Consider the following 21,694-nt stretch of genomic DNA (forward strand, 5'->3'; position numbering starts at 1 on the left):
CACTATCAGGGGATACTGCTTTGAAATGAGCTTAGCATTGGCCATGTATCGCTCATGTTCACTCTTTTCTGTGAAAAACGAACGAGACTCATGTACCTTATTATAGGGCTCTGACAGAGCGCTGATGCTGGTTAATGGTTGTGATGATGTGAGAGACGGCTCTCTTTCAGTTCAATCATCGCCTGAAGAGATACCTCGACCTCCGCTTGGAAATCTGTTTCTCATCACAGCTGGCTAGGTTCTGGTATTGAGCAGACCAGCTGCTGCTCCTTAAGATGCTGCATGCATGCTATGAAAGAGTGGTTCTCAACCTGTGGTACGAGGTACCACTGGTGGTACGCGGGGCTCCCTCCCGCCCTCCTTAACTACTGGCCAACAGTAGAAGACTGTGGTTGGACTTTGTAGCTTCCAGGTTTGAATATGGGGAACTGTGTGAGGGTGAATCAGGACAGAACAGAAATTCTCTCTACAATATGTAGAGAGAAAAATAGGATTGGAAAGTGAGAAAAGGAAAACATAAATCAATGTTGATAGCATTGTGTGGGCGACAACAAAGAAATGTATCACAAAAACAGTTGTAGGTAAAATTGCTTATTTGTAGTACAAATTGCTTATCTGTAGTACAGTACATTGCCACAAAACGTTGCCAATGTTTCATGGCCTTGGGAAAGATGATATTCCAGCTGTAGTCTTTTGAAAGTGTTCTGCATTTTTGCTGCACCGTGCCTTATCACGCCTCAATAAACAGGACAGAACAAGAAACCAATTCAGCTATTTCTGCCTTATGCTAATTTGTGACGCAGTCACCCCACTTTTATGAACATTAGAATTGTTCAGATAATGGCTAGTTGAAATGAGTGAACAATTAGTCTTTCTTCAAGACAGAAGGATTTGTACTGTACAGTACAAGGTTTGTACTGTACAGATCCTATTCTATATCCTTCAACTGTATTCAATATTCAAAGTTGGAACCAGTGGACCTGGACCATGGTGGGATTTAAGGATTTTGATCACCAGATTGGCAGGCCAGCTCTCTCGATATCATCTCAAAAATTAGCCACATATTCAAAATTTGGTTGGTGGTGGTTTCTGACAATGTGGAAACCACTGACTAGGGATTGACAGGTTGGTCAAATTTCTATTCCTGCATTCAGCGGGTGTGCTGTTATAGCCCTCGCCCTTAAGCTTGAGAGCATAGTAATAAATATATATTGAAAAGAAAGTCAGGCGCACACACTGTAGAGGCAGTGGCATGCAAGAACAGATTGTTCTTGACTCAACAGAGATTTATGTATTGTGACTACCTTTTATTATGAGTCGCTCGCAGGCAGCTTGTCTGTTGTGAAGGCTTGGTGCTCATAAAGGCAGACTGGTGCTATCTATCTGTGCAGCTCAGTCATATTGCTGTGACCTTCACTATTGTTCGTCTCGTACAAAAGACACTAGTTGTCTCTCCCTTTGTCTTTGAAAATAAGTGCTGATTGTCAAACAGGCAGAGGACAAGCATAGCTCCACAGAGAATAATACACATGCACATAAACACAGAATCATGTATTGTATGTACTGTACCACGCACCAGAGTCAATAAGTCCCCATTACCCGACTCCGAGTCCGGAGTTACTGAACATGATCGTGAATGTAGGTGGAACAAATGTGCCTGGCCTTGCACAAAATTGAATAATGTCATGGTATTATTATAGCAGCTATCAATATCTTGTGCCAAATGATTAGGGCTTATTACAAAAACAAAAAGAAAGTCGATCAATTAATAAGTCCGAGTCCTCCCTCGTCTCCAACTTCCGAGTCTGAAGGCATGAAAGCTCGAGTCCAAGTCCGAGTCATCGGTGCTCAAGTCTAAGTCGAGTCACGAGTCACACACACACACACACACACACACACACACACACACACACACACACACACACACACACACACACAAACTCTCCTACAGGCACTCGTGCAGGTGCACAAAAACACACTCCAATGTGTTGTCATTGGCAGGTGGGGTAGAGCACAAAAGAGTGGGTTCAATTGTTTATGCGGCTGTTTTTGCCAACTATCTGTATCTGTCATCTGTGGCCAGCCTCTGTGGGCCCTACAGGGCTGCAGCTCACTCTGAGCTAAGTCCATGAGACACAGCGCCCCCTATCTGTCATCTGTGGCCAGCCTCTGTGGGCCCTACAGAGCTGCAGCTCACTCTGAGCTAAGTCCATGAGACACAGCGCCCCCTATCTGTCATCTGTGGCCAGCCTCTGTGGGCCCTACAGAGCTGCAGCTCACTCTGAGCTAAGTCCATGAGACACAGCGCCCCCTGACTAGCGGCTAAAACCAGTGCGCTTTGTTTGCTTGTTTTGTTATTTAGTTTCGTCTCTTCCCCATTCATTTCGTCTGTGTCATGTCCCTGTTGTGTCTGTGCTGTCTAAGCATGAAACATTTAATAAAAACACACACACACACACACACACACACACACACACACACACACACACAGGAAAATAATTGTGGTTGATTGTTTGTGTGGTGTCCAGCAGGACTTAGTTTTGCCTCACCACCACACACACCAGAGTATGCAGACAGTTTTGACAAGTGCACATCGAGACATACACTCTCACACACACACACACACACACACACACACACACACACACACACACACACACACACGCATCACGCACACACACACACACACACACACACACACACACACACTCCCTGTCTCTCTGGTTGGGACTGGGTGTACTGCCTGCGTTGTGCCTGCTCTCAGTGTGAGACTCACTCAGTGTTTTTTGGGGCGGCCATCTCTGCTCGGCCTCGCCATCTGTTCACCATGCTGTGGAACACGGCACTCCCTCTGGCCGCAGGCCTTTTCACATGGCGGCAACAAACTGTCAATTGGAAAATGCACAAGCAAAAAGAGCCAGGACAGGAGCGCTTTAGTTTGATGAGAGACAGAAAGAGGGGAGACTTTTGGACAAACAAGTCACACCAGCCAGTGATTTTGCAATTCTGGTTTGGAGTATCAATATTCGTGCCATCTTTTGGGGTCCACATGTCCCAGATTGGGTGGGTTTTTGCGGTGTGTCTGTATGTATGTGTGCTCCGAAACTCACATCTTCATTCAAAGCTTCATTCTCAGACAGAAAAAGAGAGTGGTGATGTTTTCTTTCTGTTCTTGGTGGATGATGGTATCTTTTCATTTGTCCTGCACAGAAGAAAGCAGCTGCTACTAGTCTTCCCACGCTAAACTAACTCCATTAGACAAGGTGCGCGCGGGTGCATTGTGTTTTTGTGGATGTGTGTATTTGTATGTGTTTGCATGTCCCCTTGCTCTACATGCCTATTGTCTTATTAACACAGCTGCTGTGTGCTAAGGTTAGATACAAACAGCAACAAAACCAGATGGGAAAGTTGTTTTACAATGACTGTACTAATTGAGGGGCAGCTTTTCACACTGGAAATCTATGTGACCATGTTTCAAGCTCCATAAAGCAGTGAGGCCGTAAGAAAGATGTACTTCACTTATGCAGTCGCTCAAAAATAATGAGGTCATCGGGGTGGATATAAGTTTGCAACATGAGCAAAGTACTGCATTCACAAACACAACGGTGTGTTGGACTGAGTTTCAGAGTGATAAAGTAATGGAACAGTGGCAGGTAGGCAACTATACTCTATGTATGTAGGTAAGTATGTGCATGGGTAAATATGTATGTATGTATGTATGTATGTATTACATGTATGTACCTATCTATCTATCTAGGTAAGTAGATGGGGTGATGTTTTTTTTACTTGAAATTTGTAAATTGTAAATTCCTAATTGCATGTGTGTTACATCTGACTACTGTAGATCTAGGTAGATCTGACTGTTTTGGGTTTACTAAGCTATGAGGAAACACCTGGAAATGTGGGAAATGTCCTTTTTAAACTGGTGCTGAAAGTAGGGGAGAGACAAGGCACACATGCGCGCACACACACACACACACACACACACACACACACACACACACACACAAGCATACAGGCACACACACACACACACACACACACACACACACACACAAACACACGAGGTGTGCTATGCCGCCAAGAACTCCCATCTGTTGAACCACCAGTCCAGGTTGGTCCTAATGAGAAATAATGAGCCTTCACTAAATAAGAACAATATGGATGATTTCACTATAACTTCAGATTTTATTAAGATGACATGATGGGCATTACTTCATTCTCAAAGTTACAAAATGAACCAACTAAATTCGGAATGCCGTATTCAAATCTAACCTTCCTTTCACTGACTCTTTCTTGGTCTTGGTCTTACTTGATAATCATTGAAAATCATTGATTGCATTGATGGATGGAACATTTACAACAACTCATTGTCTATAATCATTTTATAGAGCAATCAAACATTGAGTAACTCCTAGGCTTTGTATAGAAAAAATATTTTTTTTAGAAAACATTTTCAAAAAGTACTATTTAGATTGACATACTGTACAGTATAACAGTAAACCTCTGTCATCACGCCCCACTCTTTCCGTGATTAAACAAAGAAGTAAATTGAATCCATCAGAAAATTCAAGCAACCAGAATAATCGCATTGAGATGCTCCCATAATAAACACAAAAAGTGGATGAAAAGGAGCTTAAGCAGACAAGAAGATTCTGCCATCAAAATCCTTATATTTCCTTATGGATAAGAACAGCAGTGGCATCACGAGGCCTCTGTTAACATCTGGAATAGCTGTCAGCAAAAACAGTTACAACACGATCCGTGTGGCTGTACGACACGACGAGCACCGGACATCAAGTCAGGGAATCCAACTGGCCTTGCACGATCTCTAGCTGGAAGAGAAGAGGAGGAACAGAGGCTGGGTGTTAGGAGACAAGAAACACACGCACGCATGCACGCACGCATGCAAACACACACACACACACACACACACACACACACACACACACACACACACACACGTATCAAAGTGTATCAAAGTGAGAGGCAAGCAAACAGATGGACTTTGTCAGGCACAGCCGGCCAGTCCAGATGAAATGTAATAATGATACGAATAAAGATACCCACTGACATACTACAAGAAAAGATACATATGCACTGTGACATGAAAGTGGCTGCATACAATCGTGCGCGCAGGTACACGCACGCACGCACGCACGCACATACACACACACACACACACACACACACACACACACACACACACACACACACACACACACACACACACACACACTAATAAACAATTAGAAGGCCACAAGGAGAGTAGCAGACCTCTGCCAAGACCAATAGTTCAGTCTGCTTATGATATGCAAATTCTGTGAGTCGGATCGGATCCGCTCAAAAATGTAATGGGTTCTTCCATGGCCAATATACACCCTTCCAGAAAGTTGGGGGTGGAAAGAGTAGCAATAAAATCTACTCAAGGAGAAGTACTGTTACTTTGATGAAATGTAAAATATGTTGTTGTTGGTGTGCCACCCTTTTTGTTTTCTGTTGTTGTTGTGTCTTGTATCTTTTTGTTTTAAATAAAAAATGTTAATCACAAAAAAAGTAGAAGTAAAATTACTGATTTGAAAGAAATCGACTTGAGTAAAAGTAAAAAGTAGCTAATTTAAAATGCACTCAGAGTAAAAGTGACTTAGTTACTTTTTTGTGGGCGTGGGGTGGGGTGGGGTGGTTATATAATCTCAAACTAGGTTCTTTTTATCATTTTCTTCAAGTTAATCCTCAAATTCAACCAAATCCGATGAGGTTTCATTTGGTGTTTTCTAACTAATCTTCTTTGTGATTAAGCGTCAACGTATTCTCGTTGCCGTATGACTGAGCGTCGTTCACCCTCTGGTGAAGAGTTGAATCCCAAAGCATTTGGTAGGGCTGATGCCGGTTTGCACTACAGTTGCTTGTCATCTGAGGTTGAATGATCACAGCGCTTCCCACACACAGCATAGCCCCCCTCCCTCCATTGCAAGCAGGGACTGTGGCTTATATAGGCTATTGATATGCTAATTAGCATATGACGTCATCTGGCGACTTCTAGCGACTTTTTGAGCAGCCAATAGCTATCCTTGGCAACACTGACAGTTACAGTAGCAAGTACAAGTACACACAAAAAGCTACTCAATTACAGTAATTTGAGCTGTGTTTTTTATATATGCATTGCTTTGCTGCTTGTTTTTTCGATTATTTTTTTGTAAAGCACCTTGAATTGCCTTTGTGTATGAAAGGTGCTATATAAATAAATTTGACTTGACTTGACTTGACTTGAGTACTTTGAGTACTACTTCCACCTCTGAAATCGGCCCAGTAGTTTTTCCGTAATCCTATTCACAGACAGACAGACAGACAGACAGACAGACAGGCAGACAGACAGGCAGACAGACAGACAGGCAGACAGACAGACAGGCAGACAGCCAGACAGACAGACAGACAGACAGACAGACAGGCAGACAGCCAGACAGACAGACAGACAGACAGACAGACAGACAGACAGACAGGCAGACAGACAGACAGGCAGACAGCCAGACAGGCAGGCAGACAGACAGACAGACAGGCAGACAGCCAGACAGACAGACAGACAGGCAGACAGACAGACAGACAGACAGACAGGCAGACAGACAGACAGACAGGCAGACAGCCAGACAGACAGACAGGCAGACAGACAGACAGGCAGACAGACAGACAGACAGGCAGACAGACAGACGGCACTGAAAACATAACCTCCTTGGTGGAGGTAACAAGACCTTGTTGTAGAACTCAAGCAGCTCCTGGTGGTTGAACTCCACAAAGACATTTTCCTGAACCTGGAGAGAGATAGAGAGGGGGTACAGAGAGAGAGGGAGAGAGAGAGAGAGAGAGGGTGGGGGGGGGGGGGTGAAAAAAGAGAGAATAAATGAGAAGATGAAATGGAGAAGTGAGAGGGACAGCGGGCAGAACAGAGGAGAAAAGAGGCAAGATAAGAGCGCAGCGTAAGCATCATGAGCAGCCAGCTCCTTGTGCTTTCTATAAAAACCACCATCAATTATTACTGCTGCTCTGTCCAGTCCAAAGTCAGTGAGCGCGTACTCTCCTCTATCCTGATCCATCAGTGGGTTTAAAAATACACTGTCCACCAAGCCACAGTGAGAAAACCCATCTCTCTCTCTCTCTCTCTCTCTCTCTCTCTCTCTCTCTCTCTCTCTCTCTCTCTCTCTCTCTCTCTCTCTCTCTCTCTCTCTCTCTCCATCCTCAGTGTGTTACTTTACAGGTGAAGACAGATTGCATCATAATGTAGTCCTGGCTATATAATATAATAGTCTTTACAGGTGAAGACAGATTGCATCATATGTACTCCTGGATATATAATATCATAGTCTTGGTATGCTGGCGGGCGTCCGCATAGAGCAGCAGTAGATTCCCTGCATACCAACATGATGGCGTCCATACAGGCACAATTGGCCGTGTCTGCGGGTGGGATCCCGGATTAACCCCTCGCTGTCAGGTGTAAAGAAGTAGCTGGTGACTGCACATGTATCGGAGGAAGCATGTGCTAGTCCAGTGGTTCCAAAAGTGGCGGTGGGGACCCCCCTAGGAGGTCGTGGGACACCTCTGGGTGGGTCGCGAGGTGATTTCCAGAATGTGTGAAATTGGCCTAAAGAATGTGTGAACTATGAAGGCATGTTAATCAGCTTCGCCAAGGGAGCTAGCTCTCTTGGTGCAGTGGTTAGCGTGTCCGTCCAGCAAGCTGAAGGTCGGCAGTTCGAACGTCACGTGACTTTCTGTGACATTTCCTGCCCCGGAAGTGAGTTCCCCATTCATTTTCTCCATAGACATTTCGAAAAATCCTTATAACGAGTTTTAAAACCAGAACAAAGCCAACCTGTGACCTACAGTATTGTATCGTGAGTGACCATAAAACATTTCACTAGGAGCAAAAACAAAACACGGGATTGCAAACAAATTTGGCACACCACATCAGATTACATAACGGTTATCGCCTCACATTTTTCAGCTCCAAGATACATGGACATTATGATACATGGAGGACATTATGATACATGGACATTATAATACATGGACATTATAATACATGGACATTATAATACATGGACAGTATAATACATGGACATTATGAGACATGGACATTATAATACATGGACATTATGAGACATGGACATTATGATACATGGACATTATAATACATGGACAGTATGAGACATGGACATTATGAGACATGGACATTATAATACATGGACATTATGAGACATGGACATTATGAGACATGGACATTATGATACATGGACATTATGATACATGGACATTATGAGACATGGACATTATGAGACATGGAGGACAGTATGAGACATGGACATTATGATACATGGACATTATGAGACATGGACATTATAATACATGGACATTATGATACATGGACATTATGATACATGGACATTATGAGACATGGACATTATAATACATGGACAGTATGATACATGGACATTATAATACATGGACATTATGATACATGGACATTATGAGACATGGACATTATAATACATGGACAGTATGAGACATGGACATTATAATACATGGACATTATGAGACATGGACATTATGATACATGGACATTATGAGACATGGACATTATAATACATGGACATTATGATACATGGACATTATAATACATGGACATTATGATACATGGACATTATGATACATGGACATTATAATACATGGACATTATGAGACATGGACATTATGAGACATGGACATTATGATACATGGAGGACATTATGATACATGGACATTATGAGACATGGACATTATAATACATGGACATTATGAGACATGGACATTATGATACATGGACATTATGATACATGGACATTATAATACATGGACATTATGAGACATGGACATTATGATACATGGACATTATGATACATGGACATTATGATACATGGACATTATAATACATGGACATTATGAGACATGGACATTATGATACATGGAGGACATTATGAGACATGGACATTATGATACATGGAGGACAGTATGAGACATGGACATTATGAGACATGGACATTATGATACATGGAGGACATTATGATACATGGAGGACATTATGATACATGGAGGACATTATAATACATGGACATTATGAGACATGGACATTATGAGACATGGACATTATGATACATGGACATTATAATACATGGACATTATGATACATGGACATTATAATACATGGACATTATGATACATGGACATTATAATACATGGACAGTATGAGACATGGACATTATGATACATGGACATTATGATACATGGAGGACATTATGATACATGGACATTATGATACATGGACATTATAATACATGGACATTATGATACATGGACATTATAATACATGGACATTATGAGACATGGACATTATGAGACATGGACATTATGATACATGGACATTTCGTGAAGAACACACTGTGGGAAGACATACTGTTCGATTACATGCCTACTCTTCACTTGGGAGCCATAATCTCCCGCTCTCTCTGAGAGGACTGCAGGCAAATAACACTACTAATGGAAGGCAAGATTCATCTGAAAACACTAGAAACCAAGGGCAACCAACTGCTATATTGCCGTCATCATCACACCATCACAGCATCAGAAACGTAGGCCGAACGATAATTCCCCCCATGAGTGGGAGCGAAATGCTGAGACATTTTATCAGCACCCATCATTCAGAAAATAGCTATATGTGAAATGCTTTATGGTCAGTGCAGGCTGTGAGGGGCAGTACAGTAGCCCACCAAAGTGCCATCACACTGAATGTGGAAAATGGCACCAAACTACTTGCTGATGAGTCACTGACAGAGGGGGGCGGAAAGAAAGAAAGAAAGAAAGAAAGAAAGAAAGAAAGAAAGAAAGAAAGAAAGAAAGACTGCTGTTCTCTCAGTCAGTTTGGTGCTTAGGGACTAAACAGGGCTTTGAGGCTTGAAGCTAACTGGCTGAGTGAGTGGGTGGGTGGGTGGAGGGAGGCCATGTGTCACGGCAAATTAATGACAGAGATATTAATTAGAAGCAACGTTATGGTCCATAATGGAGAGCGCAGAGGGAAAACGTTATCTCTTGCCAAAGCGCCCGCTCACAGTTTGCTCCACAACGCAAGGAGAATGTAGGGCAGCCATGAATTCAATGCATGATCAGTGAGAAAAACAATGACGACTCAACATATATTCAAGTGTTGTCGCCGAACGGTCCATAATGATGCACATCCAAGTACTTCTACAAGGTGAGTTATAATCTCTGAATTCGATTAATAAAACACGCTGCCAACAACAGCATTGGTTTGAGTCTTTACTTTTACTGTGTGACAAACACCAATCTACTGAGGAGGCGAGACCAGTATCAGATAACCTGTTATTTGGGTTATTTTACATAATACTGTAGTGTTTGGTTAGCTACAAGCAGCAAGAACACTAGCCTATTTAGAAAAATAGAAATAAATAGTTGTCAGCCAACAGAGGAGGTGAGACAGAGTGCAAGCTTAAGTGTGTGTGTGTGTGTGTGTGTGTGTGTGTGTGTGTGTGTGTGTGTGTGTGTGTGTTAGGGGTGTCACAGTACGTGTATTCGTCCCGTGACGTCACGGTATGGGCATCACGGTTCGGTGCGTGCAGCTACACGAAGAATACGTCTAATCCAAAAGGTGGCGGTAAAGCACCTAAACGCTGTTTGAATGCCATAAGAAGAAGAAGAAGAAGACACACCAAAACAACACAAGAGCCATATGAAATCCGCGTTCACGGAATAGGAGAAGATGAAACGTTTTGTGGATAGGAAACATTATGAACTTGACATGACATGAACTCGTCTCCAGTAACATTACTTGGGAAAGTGAAACCCACCCCTCCCTGACAACTGACAACTCCACATGTGCTCTGTTTACATACGTGTGTACAATAAAGATTTAAAGTGGGGGGAAATGCCTTTGCCATGTCAAACAGCTGGAATACAGACATCTGAGAGGGAGGCGTTTATTCATTCCCACTTATTAGACACTATTTCTGATGGTAAAATGAGCGTAAAAAGCAAAACACATAATTCAGAAAATTTTAAATGGAAAACACTGAATTTGGGATTTGTTGCTTTTACCCCGTTGTACCGAATTCGTACCGAACCGTGACCCTGAAACCGAGGTACGTACACACTAGTGTGTGTGTGTGTGTGTGTGTGTGTGTGTGTGTAATGTATGTTGTTGATCAAAACCAAGCTACAACAAAGTGAACACAGCAAACAATGCCGGCCTGGGGTTGAGGATGAAAGTGGGGTAGATAAGAGGTGTTGTGTGTGTGTGTGTGTGTGTGTGTGTGTGTGTGTGTGTGTGTGTGTGTGTGTGTGTGTAATTGACAGTGTGTTCTGACAAGAATGATCTAGAGATGAAGTGTATTTGTATGTGTGTGACGTGTGTATGAAAGAGAGAGTGAAAGAGACAGAGAGAAAAAGAGTATTTGGCTGAGGGAACAGTGTATGCACAAAAGGTTTGAGGTGTGTGTGTGTGTGTGTGTGTGTGTGTGTGTGTGTGTGTGCGCACACGTATGTGTGTATGTGTGTGTGTGTGTGTGTGTGTGTGTGTGTGCGTGCGTGTGTGTTCCTCAGGGTTGGGGAGTTTGCCAGGCGGTAACCCGACAAGGCTCTGACAGATCTAGGCTAACACTAATGGGGATAGGATGCATCATCCCCATCATCACAGCTCTATTACCAGTACACGCACATGCACGCACGCACGCACATACAAGCGCACACGCGCGCACACACACACACACACACACACACACACACACACACACACACACACACACACACACACACACACACACACACACACACACACACACACACACACACACACCTATCTACCCCAGTCAGTACCACAAGCACAAGCGTGTCAGGATACAGATGGAGATCATCATAAATTCACTTAGATCAGGTGTTCCACATACACGACATGTGATGTTATTACAGTATAGGCTACATTCTCAGGGAGATCAAATACATGAGAGACAATACAGAAGGAGAGAAAATCAAAATGACTCCAAACAATCCTAACCTTCAAAAATGTATGAAATGCAAGCCTAATTATTCTGTTGCATCTCTTGGTGGGAGGTTGGTAGAAGCCTAATTGTTAGTGAGCTTTTGACAAGGTTGCCAGTAGAGTTCCCCAGATGGCCCAGCAGAAGCAGGGAAGGGTAATTGAGAGGGAAAGCTTAATAAAAAAGGGCAATCTGTAACTCACCTTGATAATACCCCTATGGTAATTCCATGGCCTACAGTACAGATACTTCAATCAATAGCTGTGAACCTCAACAAGTCTCTTGTAGCTAAAGCTCAGAAAACTACCATTCTAATAATCTTGTAGCTGCTCCATTGATATTAAGAGGAGACCGATTATTATACTTTTTCTTTTGCTTGAAGAGAGTGGACCAATCAAGGTATTCTAATCTCCGATCGGGCCCACAGGTTGACTTTGCAAAGTATGAAAATTGCACTGAGAATTCCTTCAAGCCAATTTGATGTACTTGTGAAGGTTTCAGGAGCAGGTTAATATCAGGTAGCCTATTCAGCTTTTCGGTATTCACTAAATGGTTAACTATTTTCATTACCCTTGACTATAGAGACTTGCACAACTGCCATCAATTGTAATGCACAGTTACAGACTGTGTAGATTTGATCATTTGTTTGATAGGCCTCTGGTAGCTGAGATAACCCTGTGTGAAAATGTGTTCTTAAAATGTACCTGTAATTCTTTAATCTTTACACGAAAAGAAACAGGAGGTGTTGTTATTTATAGGTTATTATGCATTAATGTTATTATGCCGTTTCTTTGTCTGGCCCACTTGAGATCAAATTGGGTCACGTGTGGCCCGTGAACTGTAAATGAGTTTGACACCCGGCTGCCCTACAGTATAGCATCAGGTGCTATTGCCATACCACCAGCAGCATGTGTGAGTGGGGTGGGGTGGCCATAGTTAGGCACTCTTCATCAATTATTTGCCTCGGAGCAACATAAGATAAGTCAGATTTGAAACACTTGTCAAAGTGTATTTTCCTGAGTGCTTAATAGAAACTGAACTGTTATCACTGATAAGAGCAAAGAAAGGTGAGAGGGAGGGAGGGAGGGAGGAGGAAAACTGGGAGAGGAAGTCAAGAGAAGACAAGGAAGTTAGATTGAGAAAAACAAATAGGGGAGGAGACAGAGGGAGAGACAGGTTACAGTACCAAGGGGAAGACAGAGGAGAGGAGAGAGGGAAAGTAAACTGACAGATTGACAGACAGACAGACAGACAGACAGACAGAGAGAGAGAGAGAGCGAGAGAGAGAGAGCAAGAGTAAAATAGTAAAATCACCTGGGTTCAATGTTATGGTTGCAGACACAGTAGTAAAAAAGAAAAATAGTTATTTAGGCTGTGAGCTGGATAAAATCTGTCCAATAAAATCAATCAATCAATCAATCAATCAATCAATCAATCAATCAATCAAAAGTAAGAGAAAGAGGGAATGTGAGATGGTGTGCATACAACCCAGACTGTCTTAACCATCAAACTGCATAAAGCATCCAGTGACTGAAAGAATATGTCTTGCATGCCACAAATACAACTTCACATTTAATATATTGACAGGCAGAGGCAGCTGTCTATGTATTCACAGACAGGGAGATGGGACTGCACTTTGAGTGGCTGGGTAAAATCTTGTGCGGGGTGAATGATAAAATATGCATGGCAAAGGCCATACCAGACAGACACGAGTGCAGCAAATTAGGCACATGTGTCGATACCTACTCCTGTCAATCATTCTTTCACAGGGGAGTAAAATTAATCATACCGTATGTACTTTTGAGAATGTGACAGAGTGTGTGTGTGTGTGGAGAAAAATTGTCTGGTCTAAAAAGCATATACATGGGCGTCCGGGTAGTGTAGCGGTAGATTCCCTGCCTGCCAATGTGGTGTGGCTGTGGGTGGGAAGCCGGGTATGTGTCCTAGTCGCTGCACTAGCGACTCCTCTGGTTGTTCGGGGCGGAAGGGAACTGGTGGGAATAGCGTGATCCTCCCACGTGCTACGTCCTCACCACTCTCGGGTGAAAAGAAGCTGCTGGCAACTGCGCATGTGTCAGAGGAAGCATGGTGCTAGTCTACGGCTCTCCCCAGATCGGCAGAGGGTGGAGCAGCGACCAGGGCAGCAGGGGGGAAATTAGCCAAGTACAATTGTAGAGTAAATAGAGGGGGTGGATATACATGAAAAGCGCAATCAATTCCCACTTGTGTTCTTTCTCATTCATATTGTCTTTCCACTGATAAACAAAATACTTGTTAAAGCCCCCCTCCAGTGTATCTTGTAATTAAGATATTTCAGGTGTTACTGTGTTTTTCTCTGCTCTGCTGAGTGTGTTCACTGTGTTCCCCAGTGTGTTTTATTGACAAATAATCTTATTTTGGGTCAAAATTCCTAAAACCAAGGTGTTGGTAAAAACGGGTGATGACGTCAAACATTTGGTTGTCTAACGAGTGATGTGTCATAGACACATATAACATTTACAGTAAATACCATCTGCCGTTAGCTAGGTGTTAGCCGTTAGTCGCTACGTTTGCTAACTAAGTGCTCACCAGGCTCAAAACACTGCGATAGTCACAGTTTTAACCAGTTTGAGTTATGCTCTTTCCATAAAGTCCACCAGCTTTGATATCTACAGCGGTTACATGCTGCCACTCCGACGTTCTGCCACTCCGAAATATCGGCACTCAGAAAGGGGGTCTATATTCCCCGTTTTTCACTAACCTCTCCCAGCCCCCACGCCAAACCTAACCTCCCCCCACGCCTAAACCTAAGGTCGGCATTGCGGCTTCTAAGGTGAACGACCGCCAGTCCGAATAATGGAAGTTAACGTTCGGAGTGGCAGCATGTCGGAAAGGCAGAGGAACCCCATCTACAGCACGTCACAACAACATCACGTCACGTCTGCAGGAAGCAGCAGTCGAAACTGTCAGGTATGACCAAAAAAACAACAAAAACACAAGTCTTTCCATAAGAAAACTTAATAGCTTTGATATCTGTTGGCCGGTTGTTTGTTGACAATGAGCAAGATTTAGGCTTCTAAAATAATGTTTTTCATAGAGATATGACCCGAACAGTATGGCCGCCCGCCACTTCCATTCTATCGCAGACAAAGAGTATACTGCAGACAAGATGAGAAGCTCGTCTGCTTCTTTTACAACAGCGCATGCAGTCATTATGTTGTAGTGGAACATGAGCATGGAACAAGCTCCGGTTCTTATCAATCTAAGCTCTTTGGCACAAATGGCGACGTGCATTGTTACAGGGCGAGCACATCATGCATTGTTACAGGGCGAGCACATGTATGTTTTCATAGAAGATCAACGTAAAACAGGTAGGACAAACTGACTGGAGGGGGGCTTCAAGTTGGCATTTGGAACCATTACGGTCAATGAATCACTGGCATAACCTGAATGAATGTTGCGCTGTGCTCAGACGTTAACATGACATTTGTGAGCAAGTTATTGGCTTATTTGACACTATGTCGGGTAAGAAGGGGTCTGCGGTGCTTAGTCGAGAGGGAGGACGACGTAGAGCTCTCTTAACATAGAACTCATCGTCGTCACCTAAACATGATGCCGTGTTCGTATCACGTTGGATTGACCATAAACACAACCTGACTATTGAGGGGGGGGGGGGGCCTTCATGTCAGCCTCGTACTGGTAATAACAAGTGGGACATTTGGGAGTTTTTTGTTGTGTCTGTTTTCCCCCACACGACTTTGTGTCACAAATTGTGGAAGTGTGGTAAACATTTTTTTTTAAATTAGCAGTTATATTCACGTTTACACAATCAAATCTGCTTCTGTGAAGCAAGCAAAATCTACTGCAGTTTGTTGATGAGTTAAGGTCTTTTCCCCCCCCCTGTGCGATTAATTCACACCTCAATAATATTTTTCAAGCCTATTATCAGTCAATGCAACCGTGCATTCCAACGGCAAATTTTTACTGAGCGATATTGCAGCGTTTATTTTTGCGAAGCAATTGGGTCGACTTTTCAGAAATTCGCTTCCGACTGTACACATCTGTTGCTTGACAGATGGGTCAACATTCGTCTCGCAATTTCGTGCTGTATATTAGCGTCGCTCTTGGTGTGTTATGGGCGTTAAAGCAGGCAACACCTCTGAGTTGTATAGCGACAAGATGTCAACACGTTCCCTCCGATATGAAGTGATTGCAGCGCAGCGTGAAGGGTTAAATTTCCCAGTATGAGTGCTCTGCAAAAAGACAGTATTGTACATTATATGTCATGTGTGACTTTGAGTTCTGACAGTTTGTCCAAGCGGAGCACTCTGCTGCTGCTGCTGCTGCTGCTGCTGCTGCTGCTGCCGCCTGGTCGTCGGCTCTCGCCTGACGGAGAGAAGTCTTGACAGTGAAAAACAAAGACACAGAAAGAGAGAAGAAATGCACAGGAAGCTAAGCTGTTGGATTTTGGCAACCCCCCCCCCCCCCCAAACACACACAGGCTGCCCAAGCATAATTACACACACACACACACACACACACACACACACACACACACACACACACACACACACACACACACACACACACACACACACACACACACACACACTTCTCTTTTGTCTCTTCGCTTCAACACACATCCTTATTATTATTAATCACAAAGAAAAAATCCACACTCCGGCGAGTCACTCTCCTGGGTTGCCATGGGTACCCACATCTCTACAGCACAAAAACCAATGTCTGCTGGTCTGTCTGTCTGTCTGTCTGTCTGCTGGTCTGTCATCTGTCTGTCTGACTGACTGTCTGTCTGACTGCTGGTCTGTCGTCTGTCTGTCTGACTGTCTGTCTGTCTGACTGCTGGTCTGTCGTCTGTCTGTCTGACTGTCTGTCTGTCTGACTGCTGGTCTGTCGTCTGTCTGTCTGACTGTCTGTCTGTCTGACTGCTGGTCTGTCGTCTGTCTGTCTGACTGCTGGTCTGTCGTCTGTCTGTCTGACTGTCTGTCTGTCTGACTGCTGGTCTGTCTGTCTGTCTGACTGCTGGTCTGTCGTCTGTCTGTCTGACTGCTGGTCTGTCGTCTGTCTGTCTGACTGCTGGTCTGTCGTCTGTCTGTCTGTCTGTCTGTCTGACTGACTGCTGGCCTGTCGTCTGTCTGTCTGACTGCTGGTCTGTTGTCTGTCTGTCTGTCTGTCTGTCTGTCTGTCTGACTGACTGATGGTCTGTCTGTCTGACTGCTGGTCTCTCTGTCTGTCTGTCTGTCTGTCTGTCTGTCTGTCTGTCTGTCTGACTGCTGGTCTGTTGTCTGTCTGTCTGTCTGTCTGTCTGACTGACTGATGGTCTGTTGTCTGTCTTCCTGCTGGTCTGTCTATCTGTCTATGGCAACTTGTCTGCATGCTGGACTGCCTCTGTCTGTCGGTCACCTTAACTATCTGTCATTACTCTTTGTCTGGAAGCACATCTGCCTGTGTGTCTGTCTGCACCACATTCTGCCTGTCCTTCTCTCTGCCTGTCTGTCTGCACCACATTCTACCTGTCCTTCTCTCTGCCTGTCTGTCTGCACCACATTCTACCTGTCCTTCTCTCTGCACCACATTCTACCTGTCCTTCCCTCTGTCTGTCTGTCTGCACCACATTCTACCTGTCCTTCTCTCTGCCTGTCTGTCTGCACCACATTCTACCTGTCCTTCTCTCTGTCTGTCTGTCTGCACCACATTCTACCTGTCCTTCTCTCTGCCTGTCTGTCTGCACCACATTCTACCTGTCCTTCTCTCTGCCTGTCTGTCTGCACCACATTCTACCTGTCCTTCTCTCTGCCTGTCTGTCTGCACCACATTCTGCCTGTCCTTCTCTCTGCCTGTCTGTCTGCACCACATTCTACCTGTCCTTCTCTCTGCCTGTCTGTCTGCACCACATTCTACCTGTCCTTCTCTCTGCCTGTCTGTCTGCACCACATTCTACCTGTCCTTCTCTCTGCCTGTCTGTCTGCACCACATTCTACCTGTCCTTCTCTCTGCCTGTCTGTCTGCACCACATTCTGCCTGTCCTTCTCTCTGCCTGTCTGTCTGCACCACATTCTACCTGTCCTTCTCTCTGCCTGTCTGTCTGCACCACATTCTACCTGTCCTTCTCTCTGCCTGTCTGTCTGCACCACATTCTGCCTGTCCTTCTCTCTGCCTGTCTGTCTGCACCACATTCTACCTGTCCTTCTCTCTGCCTGTCTGTCTGCACCACATTCTGCCTGTCCTTCTCTCTGCCTGTCTGTCTGCACCACATTCTACCTGTCCTTCTCTCTGCCTGTCTGTCTGCACCACATTCTACCTGTCCTTCTCTCTGCCTGTCTGTCTGCACCACATTCTACCTGTCCTTCTCTCTGCCTGTCTGTCTGCACCACATTCTGCCTGTCCTTCCCTCTGTCTGTCTGTCTGCACCACATTCTACCTGTCCTTCTCTCTGCCTGTCTGTCTGCACCACATTCTACCTGTCCTTCTCTCTGCCTGTCTGTCTGCACCACATTCTGCCTGTCCTTCTCTCTGCCTGTCTGTCTGCACCACATTCTACCTGTCCTTCTCTCTGCCTGTCTGTCTGCACCACATTCTACCTGTCCTTCTCTCTGCCTGTCTGTCTGCACCACATTCTACCTGTCCTTCTCTCTGCCTGTCTGTCTGCACCACATTCTGCCTGTCCTTCCCTCTGTCTGTCTGTCTGCACCACATTCTACCTGTCCTTCTCTCTGCCTGTCTGTCTGCACCACATTCTACCTGTCCTTCTCTCTGCCTGTCTGTCTGCACCACATTCTGCCTGTCCTTCCCTCTGTCTGTCTGTCTGCACCACATTCTACCTGTCCTTCTCTCTGCCTGTCTGTCTGCACCACATTCTACCTGTCCTTCTCTCTGCCTGTCTGTCTGCACCACATTCTACCTGTCCTTCTCTCTGCCTGTCTGTCTGCACCACATTCTACCTGTCCTTCTCTCTGCCTGTCTGTCTGCACCACATTCTACCTGTCCTTCTCTCTGCCTGTCTGTCTGCACCACATTATACCTGTCCTTCTCTCTGTCTGCCTGTCTGTCTGCACCACATTCTGCCTGTCCTTCCCTCTGTCTGTCTGTCTGCACCACATTCTACCTGTCCTTCTCTCTGCCTGTCTGTCTGCACCACATTCTACCTGTCCTTCTCTCTGCCTGTCTGTCTGCACCACATTCTACCTGTCCTTCTCTCTGCCTGTCTGTCTGCACCACATTCTACCTGTCCTTCTCTCTGCCTGTCTGTCTGCACCACATTCTACCTGTCCTTCTCTCTGCCTGTCTGTCTGCACCACATTCTACCTGTCCTTCTCTCTGTCTGCCTGTCTGTCTGCACCACATTCTGCCTGTCCTTCCCTCTGTCTGTCTGTCTGCACCACATTCTACCTGTCCTTCTCTCTGCCTGTCTCTCTGCACCACACACATCTGTCAACCTGTCTTCCTGTCTGCACCACATTCTGCCATCTTGCCAATAGACGCTTATTCGTCTGTCAAAACAACAAGCGACAAGTGACATGCGCAAATGAAATTGTGGGAAGAAGAAATCAGTTCTTCTCCACAAACAGCAGGTAATCAGGTGGAATAAATGGACAGCTCATCATCTAGACAGCGTTTAATTAGAGAATGAAGTCAGATGAAAATGTTATTCCACAACTCACCCGCTTTCTTTTTTTAAGTGAAGCTAGTAGAAACTATATGAACAAATTCAGAAATGTTCGCTCACGTCTGTAACTCCGATGCTAAGACATACTATTGAACACACTTTTGTGTACTGTACTGTGTGTACATGTGTGTGTTTTCGTGTGCTTGTGGATGCATGTGTTTGGTAAAGGTACTCTCGCAGCTGTGCTGTTAAAACAGGCTTTTAATGTCTCTATAAGGATTTGTCTTGTTTGCTGCTTCCACCTCTTTGTTGTGGGCAGTGTTTGTGTGCAGCTGTGTGCGCCTCGTCAACACTGTTCTTCCTCGTGAGTCACATGACTCATTGTGTAGAGGAGGAACACAGATGGGGAGTTGGAGACCGGTCAAAGATTTGTCTGCATAGCAAAGTTGCCTGTAAGCGCTATCCTCAATTCACCTCAGTTAAATGTCTTCTACTCATTGTGGCCCACTAATCATAGGGAATGTAATATTCATAAATCTAATATGTTCTCCAACGACATTTTCCAAACAAGAAGAGAACGGCCTAATAACTAAGGCAATTACAGTATGGGGAATACCCGCCCCCAAAACATTCTAAACGCCATGATCCATTAGTACCAGCATTTCTCAAATGCATGGAAGTTGCTGGGCACTCCCTGGGCTAGTTAGCTAATGAGCTTATTATGTATATACTGTATATATATGTTAGTATTAGGACTGGTTTGAGTGTGAATTGTGATTAGTTTGCCTGTAAGTGATCTCTAATGGGTGTAATACAATTGCTTCCAAGTCCCTGAAACAGAAACATGGCAGTGCTGGTTTCCCTGGGCTCCCATATGTCTCCTCATGAAGCCATACTTCGTGTGTGCTCTGGAGGTTCATCTAACAAACCATATTATATATTTTTTATTTATACTTTATATAAGTACATGAGGAAACTTCCACCCCCTTATGTTATACTGATATATCATCAACCTGTGCATTCCAGGAGTCAGTATGTGATGAAGTGTAGTAATACACTGACGATATCTCAACATGATGTCATATTGTCTATGTTTGGCCAGTTATCCATGGGGATAAGAAAAATACAACAGCACCAAACAATAAAATAGGCCCAGAAATGCAATGAAGATCGCCAAATAACTGGGTTTTTTAACAGTGTTAAATTGTTTTAGGCTGAACAATATGCAGCCGATCTCATGTTGTATGGGTTCTTGGAATGATATGGCAACGTAGCAGCCAGTAGCTTCACACAAAATATTACAATGTGCCAGGCCCAAAAAACCATCAGCTGTTCAAAAAAACACCATGTTTAATTTTCCCATGACCCTGTGAGTCCAGCGCCAGTGTGGAAGCCAGCCTGTAGGAGCCACATTATACACATTATACACATTATACACTGATGTCAACTGTGAAAGGGAGGCAGCATGAACTAGTAGCAACAGCTACAGCAGCGTTGCCCTGTGGCCATCGCACAGTGACAGACATGGGCCCTCAAAACCTCAGCCATTCACTAAGAGCCTGTCGACTACAACACACAAGAGCTGTCACAGCCAAACACTACAAGCTGTCAATCAGCCCCGCTATTTATAATGCCAGCAATACACACATGCATGCAGATATGTGCATGCACAAGCAGCCACATTAGTCCAGAATATGTTTTAGGAGGAGAATTAAGAGGAGAGGAGAGGAGAGTGGAGACGAGAGGAGGAGAGGAGGGGAGTAGAAGAGAGGAGAGAGGAGAGGAGAGAAGGGGGAGAGGAGAGGAGGGGAGAGGGGAGCAGAGAGGAGGGGAGTAGAAGAGAGGAGAGAGGAGGAGGGGAAGAGAGGAGAGCAGAGAGGAAGGGAGTAGAAGAGAGGAATAGAGGAGAGAGGAGGGGAAGAGAGGGGAGGAGAGGAGGGAAGGGGAGAGGAGGAGAGGAGGGGAAGAGAGGGGAGCAGAGAGAAGCGGGAAGGGAGAAGAGAGGGGAGGAGAGGGGAGG

The 21,694-nt window shown here is 44.6% G+C and overlaps 1 protein-coding gene across 1 annotated transcript in view; it reads right to left on the reverse strand.

Moving 5' to 3' along the window:
* Positions 1 to 4,191: 4,191 nt before the first annotated feature.
* Positions 4,192 to 21,694, reverse strand: part of commd10 (COMM domain containing 10) — a 78,743-nt gene continuing 61,240 nt past the window's right edge. Inside the window, exons 6-7 of the mRNA XM_083644920.1 lie at positions 6,747 to 6,806; positions 4,192 to 4,835 (exon numbers count right to left, since the gene is read on the reverse strand). Of these exons, the coding sequence (XP_083501046.1) occupies positions 4,797 to 4,835; positions 6,747 to 6,806 (99 nt within the window). The 3' untranslated portion in view covers positions 4,192 to 4,796. The remainder of the gene's footprint in view (positions 4,836 to 6,746; positions 6,807 to 21,694) is intronic.

This window comes from Poromitra crassiceps (assembly GCF_964638095.1).
Source record: "Poromitra crassiceps genome assembly, chromosome: 10".
NCBI classification, from domain to species: Eukaryota; Metazoa; Chordata; class Actinopteri; order Beryciformes; family Melamphaidae; genus Poromitra; species Poromitra crassiceps.